The sequence below is a fragment of the Fundulus heteroclitus genome, chromosome 6 (assembly GCF_011125445.2).
Source record: "Fundulus heteroclitus isolate FHET01 chromosome 6, MU-UCD_Fhet_4.1, whole genome shotgun sequence".
NCBI lineage: Eukaryota > Metazoa > Chordata > Actinopteri > Cyprinodontiformes > Fundulidae > Fundulus > Fundulus heteroclitus.
The window spans coordinates 27,616,146-27,629,048 of NC_046366.1; the positions used below are offsets into that span (position 1 = coordinate 27,616,146).

At 42.8% G+C, this 12,903-nt stretch overlaps 1 protein-coding gene across 13 annotated transcripts in view; it reads left to right on the top strand.

Moving 5' to 3' along the window:
- Nucleotides 1–12,903, top strand: part of LOC105932254 (protein tyrosine phosphatase receptor type M) — a 263,775-nt gene that overhangs the window by 202,554 nt on the left and 48,318 nt on the right. For 7 of the 13 annotated variants that reach the window (XM_036138466.1, XM_036138464.1, XM_012871320.3 and 4 more), the window contains 4 exons: nt 1,916–2,109; nt 4,623–4,631; nt 9,097–9,184; nt 12,553–12,629. In XM_036138466.1, coding sequence (XP_035994359.1) covers nt 1,916–2,109; nt 4,623–4,631; nt 9,097–9,184; nt 12,553–12,629 — 368 coding nt within the window. The remainder of the gene's footprint in view (nt 1–1,915; nt 2,110–4,622; nt 4,632–9,096; nt 9,185–12,552; nt 12,630–12,903) is intronic. The other 6 variants (XM_012871322.3, XM_036138467.1, XM_036138470.1 and 3 more) reach the window with 1 other exon arrangement.

Consider the following 12,903-nt stretch of genomic DNA (forward strand, 5'->3'; position numbering starts at 1 on the left):
ATTACATTTGTAATTTTTTTTTTTTTTTGTAATTTTTTTTTTACCTGGTTCAAGGGAAGTATGGGCGGCAGGGGTTGAATCCACGCTGTGTCTTTGTGATGCTTCAGACAGTGCCTGCTGCAACATGCTCACTGTGGCCCCCAACTGCACCCCTACCCCCCACTCCCACCCTTGCTCTCACATCCTCCTCCATGTTTTTGGACACCCTCCATCATCCGCTGGCTCCCCCCCCCCCTCCCCCGACAGCATTCGTGCCTCATTTCTGCCACTGACTGGAGGACAGTATGAAAGAGCTGGAACGGACTCTGCCTCTCAGTTATGAGCCGCAGTCCAAACCAAGCGTACTGTTCCGCCAGCAAACACAAGTGAACCTGTTGTTACGCCGCATTTTTCATGATCGTTTCTGCTCCGATCACCAATGCCGTTTCTCCCAGTTGTGGCACCAAAGCAACGTATTTTGTGCAGGCGCCATGTTAAATGCGCAGTGGTGCCGGCGTCACACTTTAAAGGGGCCTTATAGAGGACGTTGTTTTGCAGCCACACCGAGACAGATGGACCTGAACCTTTCCATCACATGACTCATCCTATTACTCAATGATGTTGTGTTGTTGTGTCCATCCATAACCAACGGATTACTAGCTGAGGGGTTGTTTGTCAATCTGGAGGGCGGTGACATAATGCTTAACGGTAAACCAGACGATGTACCATCTGTGTGTGAAAGTGGTTGAGACATAAAGCAACTTGAAAAGGGACCGTACCCCAAAAGCTACTTAACTCAGGTTTAAACAGTGCCTTGCAAAAATATTCTAGGCCCTTAAACTTCCTCAGTTTGTCACGTTACAACTACAAACTTCAACATTTTATCAGGATTTTTTTTTTTTTGTTGTTGTTCATTTTCTTTTGGTGGTAGAGCAAAACAAAGTAGTGCATAATTCTGTGGTGGAAGGAAAATGTGACACGGTTGTTTTAAAAAAAAAACATGTGAAAAGTGTGCCGTGCGTTTTTGTTTTCAGTCCTCTGTACTGTGAAACCCCACGAAAGGAAATCCGCTGGAGACGTCATCTGATTGCCAGATTATTGGCAAAACGCAGCGGGTGGTGGAAAACGCAAGTCACCCTGAAGACGCCATCCTTCCTCGCTTGGATGCATAGTGGTGGCAGCATCCCGCCGTGGGAAGGCCCTGGTCACATGACGCCAAAATTGAACGTGGTGGCCTTCATGCAAGAAAACTATCGTGCTGAAACATGGCAGTGGTGGCATCGTGCTTTGGGGATGCTTTTCTTCGGCGGCAACAGGGATGCTGGTCAGAATTGATGGGAAGAAGCATGGGGCTAAATAGAGAAAGTTACAATGGAATGGTTTGGCTCTATGAATATTTGTGTTAAAAATGGCCTAGTCAAAGTCCAGTTGCAAGTTTGTGGCAAGGCGTGAATTTGATGTTCATGCAGACTCTCTGTCCAATCTGACTAAGCTTACAAAAATGAATGGGTAAGAGTTTGCAGACAAACTGCAGCAGACCTGCAGCTGTAACTGGAATTAAACTCAAATGCATGTCACACTTTTCAGATTTTCCCTTGTAAAAACAAATATTAAAACCATGGATCTTTTTTTTCCCTTCCACCTCACAATTATGCACTGCTTTGAGATGCCCTGCTCCATAAAATCCTGACGAAAGTTTGTGGTTGCGCTGTGACGACTTGTCAAAAAAAGGTTTTAAGGGGTATAAATACATTTGCAAGGAACTTTATGTCTAAATTAAAGTAAAATCTTTTCTCGTTCACTCCTTCAAGCCTTATGTCACCCAGATATAATTAACAATATTCTGATGCGTGTTTAGCTCATATTCCTCTGTCCTTAAGTCTCTTGTCCTGTCTTTTTTATTTTATTTTATTTTTTTTGCCTCCGCTCCCGGCAGATGAGAGCCAGAACATGGGCAGCGACACCAGCAGCCTGGTGCAGTCGCACACTCACTCCCTGAGGAAGCGGGAGCCCGTGGACGTGCCGTACCAGACGGGTCAGCTGCACCCGGCCATCCGCGTCGCCGACCTCCTCCAGCACATCACCCAGATGAAGTGCGCCGAGGGCTACGGCTTCAAGGAGGAGTACGAGGTAGGACGCAGCCCAGCTGTCACCGTCGTCTTCCTCCTCCTCCTCCTCCTCCTCCTCCCCCCATAAGAGGCTGCGGGCCGCACATAAAGCCTGCTAACATCTCCTCGGAGGTTCTTCGGTGTGGAGCGGCTTAACACAAAGCTTCATCTGTGCCGCTGCGTGCAGCCTCCTCTCTCCTCTGTCTGCGTCTCTGCTTTGTGGCATGCAGCAGGACCGCTTTGTTCCCTCCCCAGATTCACGTTTCTGATGAATCGTTAATGTGCCCCCGTCGCAGTTTGTTTGTGTCGTGTTTTGTGACGCTCGTCTCTGTTCCTCGCTGTTTGCGGCCATGTGGTGTGTGTGCGTTCTGATGCTGTAGACTCACCTGTAGGCCAACGTGAAAGCTCAGCCCCCCCCCCCCCCCCACACACACACACACTCACTCTATAAGGACCCCTCCTTCACCTGAATCAGGACCGATTAGGCCCACTGCAGGCAGCCAAGCGCGCTGCCTTGCAACACCACCTGTAATCTGACACCACAACAAAGGATTTTGCCCCAGAAGCGCATCATTCTTGTTTTTCTCTCATTAGCGTGGGAGGATGGCAGGGGTTTGGCGTCACTCCAGCCTCCTCGCTGTCCCACCCCCCCGCCAGTTAGTCTTTTCAAACCGGCTTCAGACTCTACTTTTTAAATCTTTACTATCTTTATCTGCATCTGTCCCACATCGCGGTGGCATTTTTATCTGCTGCTGCGGCCTCTTTCTTCAGACTAAAATCAACATTGTCACCTTCCTCTGTACACATCCTCTCCTGTTTTAATAACTCCCATCCCATCTTTGCTCACATTTTCAGATCATTTTGCTTGTTCATTATTTTCTGCCATGTTCTCATTCGCACCTCCTCTGTTCCCTACTCTCTTTTCCCACCTTTACCTGCTATATATGTGCTCCTGACCTATCGGTAATTCACTTCTCTCTTCCTCCCCGTGACAAATAGAAAATAGCACTCTTTGCCTAAAACACCCCCATTGGACGTATATTAAAAGCACAGAATTGGCTGTTAAAATAAAAAATACAGTCTCCTGGGAAAGGATTAATGTCTTGATCCACTTCCCATTTTCTCACGTTACGTTACAAACTTCATTACATCTTACTGAGATTTAAGGGGACGGACAAACACGAAGTAATCCATAGCTATGAAGTGGAAATGAAAACGGTTTTCAATTATTTCTTTTTTTTTTTACAATGAACATCTGAAAAGTGTGGCAGGAATTGTATTTATTCCCCCTAAGTCACTGCACTCTGTATATAAGATCAATTTCCTGCTGGGAGGTGAAACTTCACCCCTTTTTTAACTCGTCTGCAACCTCTAATAGGTTTTCTTCCAGGTTCTCCCTGTATTTACCTCCATTCGTGTTCCTATCGATTCTTCAAGCGTCTCTGTTCCTGCTAAAACAAAGAGGCTAGAAGCATGAAGCTGCCACCACCACGTTTCACTGTGAAGATTGGGTATACGGGATGATTAAGGATGCCACACATAATATAATCAAATAAAATAAACTAATGCAAAATTTAAATTACGCAAATGATGACATATTCATCTCACCGGAGCATCTTCTTCGATGCGTTTGCTGCCCCCCCTATATGGCTTTCTTTCAACAAAGACTCACATCTTGCTACACTTCCTGAAGGGCCCCATCTGTGGAGTGGGGCAGTGATCCTGTCAACAGCCTCTTCCACCCGAGTGGTGGATTTCTGCAGCTCCTCCAGAGTTAGCACGGACCTCTTGGCTTTAGGGTGGCGGTCATGTGTTTTCTGTTGTGCCGGATGACGGACTGAACAGTTCTCTTTTGGATGTTCGAACCTTGGGATATTTTTTTATTACCCAATCCGGCTTTAAATGACTTTCTCCCTGACCTCTGCTGTGCTCCCTGTTTATTTTTATTTATTTATTTATTTATTTCACTAATGTTTTGTTCACTCTAACAAACCTCCGAGGCCTTTAAAGAACGACTGGATTCATTGTGAGATTCTGATTCGGTGACTTCTGAAAGCGAGTGAACTGTACTTAATACAAATGCATGCCACACTTTTCAGATTTTTACATGTCAACAAATATTGAAACGTATGCATTATTTCCCTTTCACTTCATAATTGTGTTATTTTGAGTTGTGATTTAAAAAAAAAAAAAAAAAAAAAAAAAAAAACAATCCCCTAAATAAAATCTCGGGGAATATGAATAATTTTGCAAGAGGAAGTTAAAAAACAAAAGAAAAAAGGGCCTTTTGGGGTGCTTTATGGGTGCAAACGGAGCTCATTCTCATTCGGCTTGAGGAATCCATTGTGAGTGTTGTGTCCCTCTGCTGTCTCCACTGTCCCAGTCCCACCTAAGGTTAATGCCCTTTTTAACCGTTTATTTCTGATGATGAGATTGGAGCCTATACGGTGCACCTCTAAACCTGTTGACTTACACTGTACTATATCTCTCTCTGACCCATGCTTCTTGTTATTCTGTACGTTAACTTTGGATCAGATAAATGAGGTAAGCCAATACTTTTGGTTACTTGTGAGTTTTGTATTTTTTTTTCATTTATTTATTTATTTATTTTTAGATTTATTTCATTTTTCTTGAGAAAATGATTTAAAAACAGATCAGCAGTGATTGTGGGCTACTTTTAAGCTCCTGTGAGGGTAAATGGCGCACATCGCTGATTTATTCTGAAAAGGGCATTTACCAACAGATTTAATGCGAAGTTACTAAGTGTTTAACAGTGTCCAGAGGGAGGTACTGTCACTGTGAAATGACTTATTCGGTTAGAAAACATGACAATGGTTAAGAAAAAAAAACAAGCGGCAAGCTACACATTCTTTTATGTTTCTATTCTTGACTGCAAAGCAAATAAAAGGGACACTGTAAAACACTTTGCAAAGCTATATTTTATACTTTGTGAAAGCTTTCCGAGGTTAATAAGCTGTGACAAAGTATCTGCATGTGTGGCTTGTCCTGCACGTTGTCCTCCGCAGTCTGAGAGAAGAAAACAGGCTTCTGATTCATCAGCACCTCTGCTCTCTCGTTGTCCTGCACTCGTTGTCAGCTTGTTTCATTGGAGCAAACATTTCTGCATCACCCACATGGCTTTGAGAAATCCTGACATTGGGTCATGGTCAATGCAGTCTCTTCGCTAATTTGTACCTTCATTTTTTTTCCCACCTACTTCCATTTGGCACATGCAAACACACCAATGTCTGGCATACGTACGCACATATCGCCCCGTCCGTCTATAGCTCTTGTTATTCAACTAATTTGATGAAATATGGAGATGAATATTCATGACACTTGGAGACTCCCAAAAGTAGTCGAATTGAATGAAGCTGTTTTTGCCAAACATTTTGTATTGCATCCTCTTTGCTGACTATAATCTGGGCCAATCGGATCCTATAAGATATAACAAACTGTGACCTCCCGCTGGTGGATATGATGTATGTTGGAGTTGCACAACCATCTTTCCATACATTAGACTCTTGATAGGTTATGGAAAATGGCTTAAAATCTATGGTTATGGTTATCAAAGCGAGTGTGAGGCTTCCCCTAGACTGGTACAAACAAATGCATCACCCGTTTTTAAAAGTGCTTTGAAAGATGGTGCAAAAGTACGAAACGGAGACGAAGAACCCGAGCCCCCTATGTATAGGTTTAAACCAGAAAATTAAAATAAAGATGTCTAAAGGCGTTCCCTTTTACTAAAAATAGAAAGTGATTTATTACTGCAAAGACAAGCATCAACGTTCTTTGGACGTACCCTCACCACGCTGTATGTCAGTCGCTGCAATGCCGCTTTACAGAGACCATAAGGAACATGGTTTGCCTTTTACTTACGGTTACGTGATTACAGAAAAAGTAGCAGGGATGGAGGCAAATGATTCTGGGACTGCAGATATGGAGTTGGACTGTAATTAAAAACATGCTAAGTTAGATCTCTGCCAGTGGGAATAATGTTAGCATAATGGGTGGGCGGGGGGGGGGGGGGGGGGGGTGAACAACCTGCAGGTGCAGTGAAGCAAAGTAAAGCACATACAGCATATTTTCTTCTCTGGGATGGATTTCAGGATCACAGTTAGTCCCATGTTTCTTTTTTATTGTTTTTTCCTTTTTTATTTATTTTCCAAAACTTGGCCCAGTTCACATTTAACATCATTTTTACACCGTATATACACATACCTCCATTTTGTTCCTTGTTTAAGCTCTCATTACTTGGTGTTTGAAAGTAATGACCCAGACATTTAAACTGAACCTACTTACACCGCCTCACAAAAGTCTTCATAACCTTTTAAACTTTTCTTTCACATTGTTCATGGTAAAAGCACAACACCACAACGTATGGCGGACTAAAAGATATAACCAGGAAGTGGAAAAAACATAAGTTTTTTTTTTTTTTTTTAAATCAAACGATCTGAAAAGCTATGCTGTGCAATTGTATTCAGTCTAATTTACTTTTACATGCCTAAATAAAATGTAGTGTAACTAAAAGCCTTCAGGAGACACCTAGTTAGTAAATATGTGTGTAATGTGTGTATTTTACTCTCAGTATAAATCCAGCTGTTCTGTGAAGGCCTTAGAGGCTTACTAGAAAAATGGGGGAGTATGAGACAACTGCTAACCCACCGACCAGACAGCCACCTTAACTAAGAAGAAGGTGAGCACTAACCAGACAAGCAGCTAAGAGGCCAGGGTAACTCTGGAGGAGTGCAAATTCTCAGTTATCCTGGTCATTGCAACAGCAAACAGGCGTAAATCAGAGGCAACCAGACTTTTGTTCAGTTCTATCTGAAAACGTTTCAACGCCTATCCAGGAGTCTTCATAGATTCTGGTGGTTCACACTTGAGCTACCTGTAGTTTTATGTCTGACTTAGAGTGCGCCTAGGAGGATGATCCTCCATGTCTTTAATAACAACAGCACACCCACTGCAGGTTGCTCAAATGCAATCAGAATTCATAAAGACTCCTGGATGGGCGTCAAAACGTTTCCAGGAAGAACTGAACGAAAGTCTCCGATTTAAGTCTGGAGGAGCTGCAGAGATCCACAGCTTCGGTGGGAGAAACTGTTGACAGAAGTATTCGTTTTTCTCTCAACAAACCTTGCCTTTATGAAATAATGGGAAAAAAAGTAAAACTAAAAGAGCTCCTGATTGCAGTTTTCAATTCGGTTTGTTTTATATAGCGCCAGTTCACATCACCTCAAGGCACTTTAGAATAAAGGTTTGATACAATTAAAACAGACAGTTTCCAAATCAATTCTTCAAATTCTAGCTCAAAATCCCAGTAATCAAACAATGTAGCTGAGTTGAATTTATTTTTTAAATTCCTCTCCAAGGAAGCCCCCGCAAAATTCTCAGAATTTGCTGGTGGACACAGCAGACGTGTGGAAGGAGGTGAGATGAGGCCAAAATAAGCCCCTCTGAACAATGTGCAGGATGTGTGGTGGTAAACTACCTATGCACATTATCCATAACACACCATCCCCGCTGGATAGCATGCTGGTGGTGGCAGCATCACGCTCTGGGGATGCTTTTCCTCACTGTGGACAGCTGGTTAGAGTTGATGGTGCTAAATACAGGGCAACCCAGAAGAAAACCTCTTCATAGCGTCTTCATACTTCACACGGGCCATGCCAGACCTTAATCTAAGTAAGAATCCATTGCTTGATTTAAAACTGACTGATGTTAACCTGTTTTGCAGCTAAAGGTCGTTCTACAAAGTACTGAGGCGCTGGATACAAATGCATGCCGCACTTTTCAGATTTTAATCTGTTAAACCATGAAATTCTCTTTTGTGTAGCATAAAGTGCAAAGTAATGTGACATGTAAAAAAAGGGTTTACGGGATGTGAATACTTTGGCGAGGTTGCTGTAGTTTAATTCTACGGCCTTTTTCACTTTGAGAAGCATTTGTCTTTAAATTTGTGACATAAGACCCGCATCCTTCAGCGGGTGACATACGGGGGGGGGGGGACTGAATCTGATCAGGACCTGGTAGCAGAGGCCTAATCCATCTTTGAGACGTGCGTCCATCCTCACCTGAAGGATGGGGCATATTTTTAGCATATTAAAGCTGTTTATCTGCGAAATCACTAATCTTTAGGACTCTGTGCAGAAATATGTCCTTGTGCGGTGTCTGAAGGGCTCTTTTATGCTAGACAAACAGCCCGCAGCCTGCCACAGCACTTAGACGAATGGAACCATCATGTCCTGGATGACTGATGATTGAGAGCATCGCTTCCCTCTTCCACCCTAAAAGGGAGTCTCAAATCACCTCTTTAACCTCCCAGTATTCGTTTCGCGAATCTTTATTTTCCGGATGCACCGTAATGAATTAGCTGCCTTTTCAAATGTGCTTTAGCCTGCTATGGAAAAGGACAGAGGAGTCACATGTTTGTGTGCAGCTGAGTCTGCTCGGAGCCGACCATAGCCTTTTCCCTTCCTGAGCGGCAGTGGCCTGGCATTGGGAGTTGTGTTTTCATAATTTGGCTTAATTGTGCCTGGTGTGCCATCAGAATGGAAATCTCCCCAGCGAGAGACGATAAATATTTCATGAGGGTAATCTGAGCAGAGCGTTTTTTTTTTTTTTGATCTGTAGACGATGAGTGGGCTTTATTTTCCCCCCGCCACGAGCTGATTGAGTCCTTCAGAGTAGCCAGACAGGCAGCCTCTGCGGTCTCCCCGTCTGGGAGAGGTCTGAGCGCGACACCCACTGCCTCCGACACTAATGGCGCTCGCTTTTTGACACTCCACCCCGAGACGCTCCTTACCCCGCTGTGGTTCATGTCTGATACTCGTGTGAATGTCTCTCTGCGTTTCGATTTTTCCTGTTGTTGTTGTTGTTGAAGTGAAAGATGAATCCTGGATTATGTAGTCTGGATGTCGTGTAGAGTGGTTGCACATGACACCATGTTTCATCTCCTTTTCTTCTGTTTGTTTTTGTTTTTTATTATTTATTTTTTTTATTCCAGAGCTTTTTCGAAGGGCAGTCGGCACCGTGGGACTCCGCCAAGAAGGACGAGAACCGCATGAAGAACCGATATGGGAATATCATCGCATGTGTGTACAAAGCACTTCTCCTCCGCTGCTCGTGAAATTTCTCCGCCCCACATTCATCTGTCTAATTTATTGGCCGCGCTCGTGGCTGGATGGGCCTAAGCTGCTCAAACAGAGTTTTTATTACCTGCCAATGAGAGCAGCGTTGACCTTTTTCGTTCTGCTTTTATATTCATCTCGCTGTGTCTTTTCCGTTATGACGAATAGGCCAAGCAGGATGGCGTGCCACATATTAAGTAGCTTTGGCTCGTTGTGTGCAACAACGACAAGAAAATTAAGACTCAAGTCATTTTAAAGTTTTATGTAAATAAAAATACATTTAATTAGATGGAGTAGGTTATTAGCTGTCACCCGTACGACGATCCAAATTGCTTAAAAAGAAGTAAGCAGACTTTTTTTCTCTTTTGCAACAGCACAACAAAGGCCTCCTCGATTCATTTTTAATCGAACAAGCATAAATATTTCATTCAGAAACCTTTCATTGAAAACAATCTGGCTTTTATTTTTTTGTGCAAAGATCACGTGGGCTTGAATGCCCAAGTATTTCCCCATTTGTTTGAGATGACGTTAGCTTAAGCCGTGCATTTACGTAAAAGAAAGAGCTGGATCTCCTTGAGCCATTGCTCTATTGCTTCAGTTCAGCTCTCCAGCAATAAATCTGAGCAAATAGCCTTTAAATAAATTTATTTTCTCCTGTAGAAAACTGGTCTCACACTGAAAAAGTTTTTAAAATACACTATTTAATTTAAGACAATTTATTTGGCAGTGGGGTTAAAAAATACTTAATATTGTGCCTCAGATGTTGGAACAATGGACAATTTCCCTAAATTGTATTTTTCTTAAATGTATACTAGACACTTGTATTCAGTTATTCAAGGTTTGCTTGCTTGCTTTCACAGATAATTATAATTTCCTCTTGGTTGAATAAAGCTTCTAAGAATCCACCGAAGTTAAAAAGATCTAGACTGACATAAAAATTGTAAAAAGTTATCCTCTACACGACACACCAGTCGGTACAAGGGAAATTGTTTCCCTGAAATCTCTGCTAGGTTTCCAACAGCTACGATAAGAAGTACTAAAAAAAAGTATTGTGAAAACCTTTTTTTTTTTTTTTTTTTTTTTTTTTTTGTCTAAATGTGGTCATGTGACTTCTGTGAATAATAGCTGATGACAGGCGGTCCCATCAATGTCATCAGATGCGTGTCAAAAAAAAAAGCTCCCCCGTTATTTTCTGTTAAAGGGGTCTAGTTATGTATTTTGACCATAAAATAAAACCTATTAATCTTAAAATAAAACAATATACTCCAAACGGTCGTCCTGTTAGCGTTTACATAGACTTTTAAAGCCTAAAGAGAACTTTGCATCAGCAGACGTAAACATTGTCGTGCCATCTGATGGCAGTACTGCTGAACTATCAGAAAGCAGGATGACTGCACTTGATGCAGCTACTTTAAGAGCCAGTAGACGGTCCTGCAACGCCTCACAGTAAAGTGGAAGCTCTGCGCGGTTGAAGACCAACCCGATCTCCGGGTTTAGGATCACTTAACCTCTTTCTTTTTGCGCCCACGCTGGACGTTGCGGACTCTCTCGGCTCCATTGCTTCCTCTTCTTTGCTCATTGCACGCATTCACATTATCGTACTTCCAATCACGTTGTCTTTTTATGGTAAATATATACAAAAGTGTTTAATTTCCTAATAAATAGAGCAAAAACAAACTGTAAAAGACCGAAATAAAATACAATAAGCCAACAGGGTTATTATTGCCCCGGTTTCTTTATTCGAGACGGATCAGTTCTCTGAATAATGCAAGAGGAGAAAGAAGGTTAAGATTAACAATATTTATTCCATAATAGCTCAAAATATTAGCAACAAAATAAGTCCAAAATGTGAATAACACAGAGAACCAGTTTACCCTCAGCGCTGGACCACAGCAAAGCCGTCTTTAGGAGATATGGCAGAACTGTGGCACAAAACATCAAACCCCACCTCTTTTTTATGCTCTAAGCTTCATCCACTCAGGGTGTTTCTCTTTGTGTGGGTCAGCCTTATCTATATGTATCTGGACACGGCTTAGCATCTGGTTTTCAACTGGTTTGCTCAAAGGAAATGGACTGCAGCTAAGTGCATATAAAGCGAAAACAGAAACTCCTACATCCTAAAGGATACAGAGTGTACAATCATGTCATAAGTACAAAGTAGAGGCGAACATTATCAATATCCATCTCTAACAGGGTGAGATAACTTAATCGCAAAACCTTTGCGTGCAACCAGAGTGAGCTGCTAGCGTAGAAATTCGTGAAGTCATATAACGTGACTAGGCCCCTTCAAACAATTCACAACGGCTGCGTCTGGTCCACAGGCGGCCCTCCAAGGTGCAACGCCCAGTGATTAGTTTGGAATCCGTTCTGATCCGGTGCCTCTGATGAATCTGACCTGGCTTGGTGGACTTCGGCACGACACATCCAGTGTGTGGTAAAGACATGCTGGTGAAGATTCTCAGTCATCCAGATCATGGTCATTCCAAAAAAAGTTAAAAAACAAAACAACTGGACTTTTTTCCAAAGTTTGAAGATGTTTCGCTTCCCATCCAGAACACCAGTGAGGAGTTCCAAGCTTTATAGTATTCCCCAACAAAGGCCTTGTATGTAGGCCTTTGCATGTTATCTAAGCCATAGCAAGGCCTTTGTTGGGCAATACTATAAAGCATTGAACTCAACACTACTCCAGACATTTTGAACTGAGAAAGCTTTCTGGATGGGAAGCGAAACGTCTTCAAACTTTGGAAAAATGTCCAGTGGAGTGATAGAGACCTCAACTTACGTCCAATGGTTGTTTCCTTGACCAATGGTCACATTGTGTCACATTAGACTTCACTGGGCCGAACAGTGATCCGAAGCAAAATAAACAGAAATGTGGTGAAATATAGTCTTCTAATTAACTTAGACATGGTATTTAAACCTCTATATGACAACTGATCAATGTAATTCACCAAAAAATACTTAACTACAAATTAAAATAAACTGGTTAGAGATGTTTTAAGTAAGTCAATAAAAGGGTTTGTTTACAGGGAGGAAATGCAAGTAGGAAGGGACAAATCGATCCGGAGAGACTTAAAGGTGCATCCGCACCACAATAAGTTTGTTTAGCAAAACGTTTGCACTGAAGTGGCGAGCATCCTAGCGGGCCATTAGCTGCTGTCTACCTCTATCCCTGGTTCCATACCTCTAAAACCTGTCTGCCCACCTTTTTAAGTTTTTCACCGCATTCTTTATTTCCATCTGTCCTCCTCCCTCCCAGCCTCTTCTCTCTCGCCGGCTTCGTTAATATGATTAATTCAACTCTGGTTTCTTCCTCTCTGCCTCTCTTCCAGATGATCACTCCCGTGTCAGGCTGCAGGGCCCAGAGGGGGAACAGAGCTCCGATTACATTAATGCAAATTACGTTGATGTAAGTACACACACCAGCCAGCACCACCGACTCAAAGGTCACTGCGCTTCCTCTTGGGGGGAGAGAGAGGGCGCTGGTGCTGCCGTCTCAGGAGGGCCTGAGGGACGGGAGCAGCACCAACCGCTTGTCCATCACAAAACGGGAGCAAAACAACACACTCAAGACACGTTGCCTTTATATTCAACTTTAGAGGCCCTGCTGTATGGCTCTGTTCGTCGGATACATTAAGAGGAATAAAGATCAGAGGCTGGCAGTGCTGGGAGAGAGAGAAAAG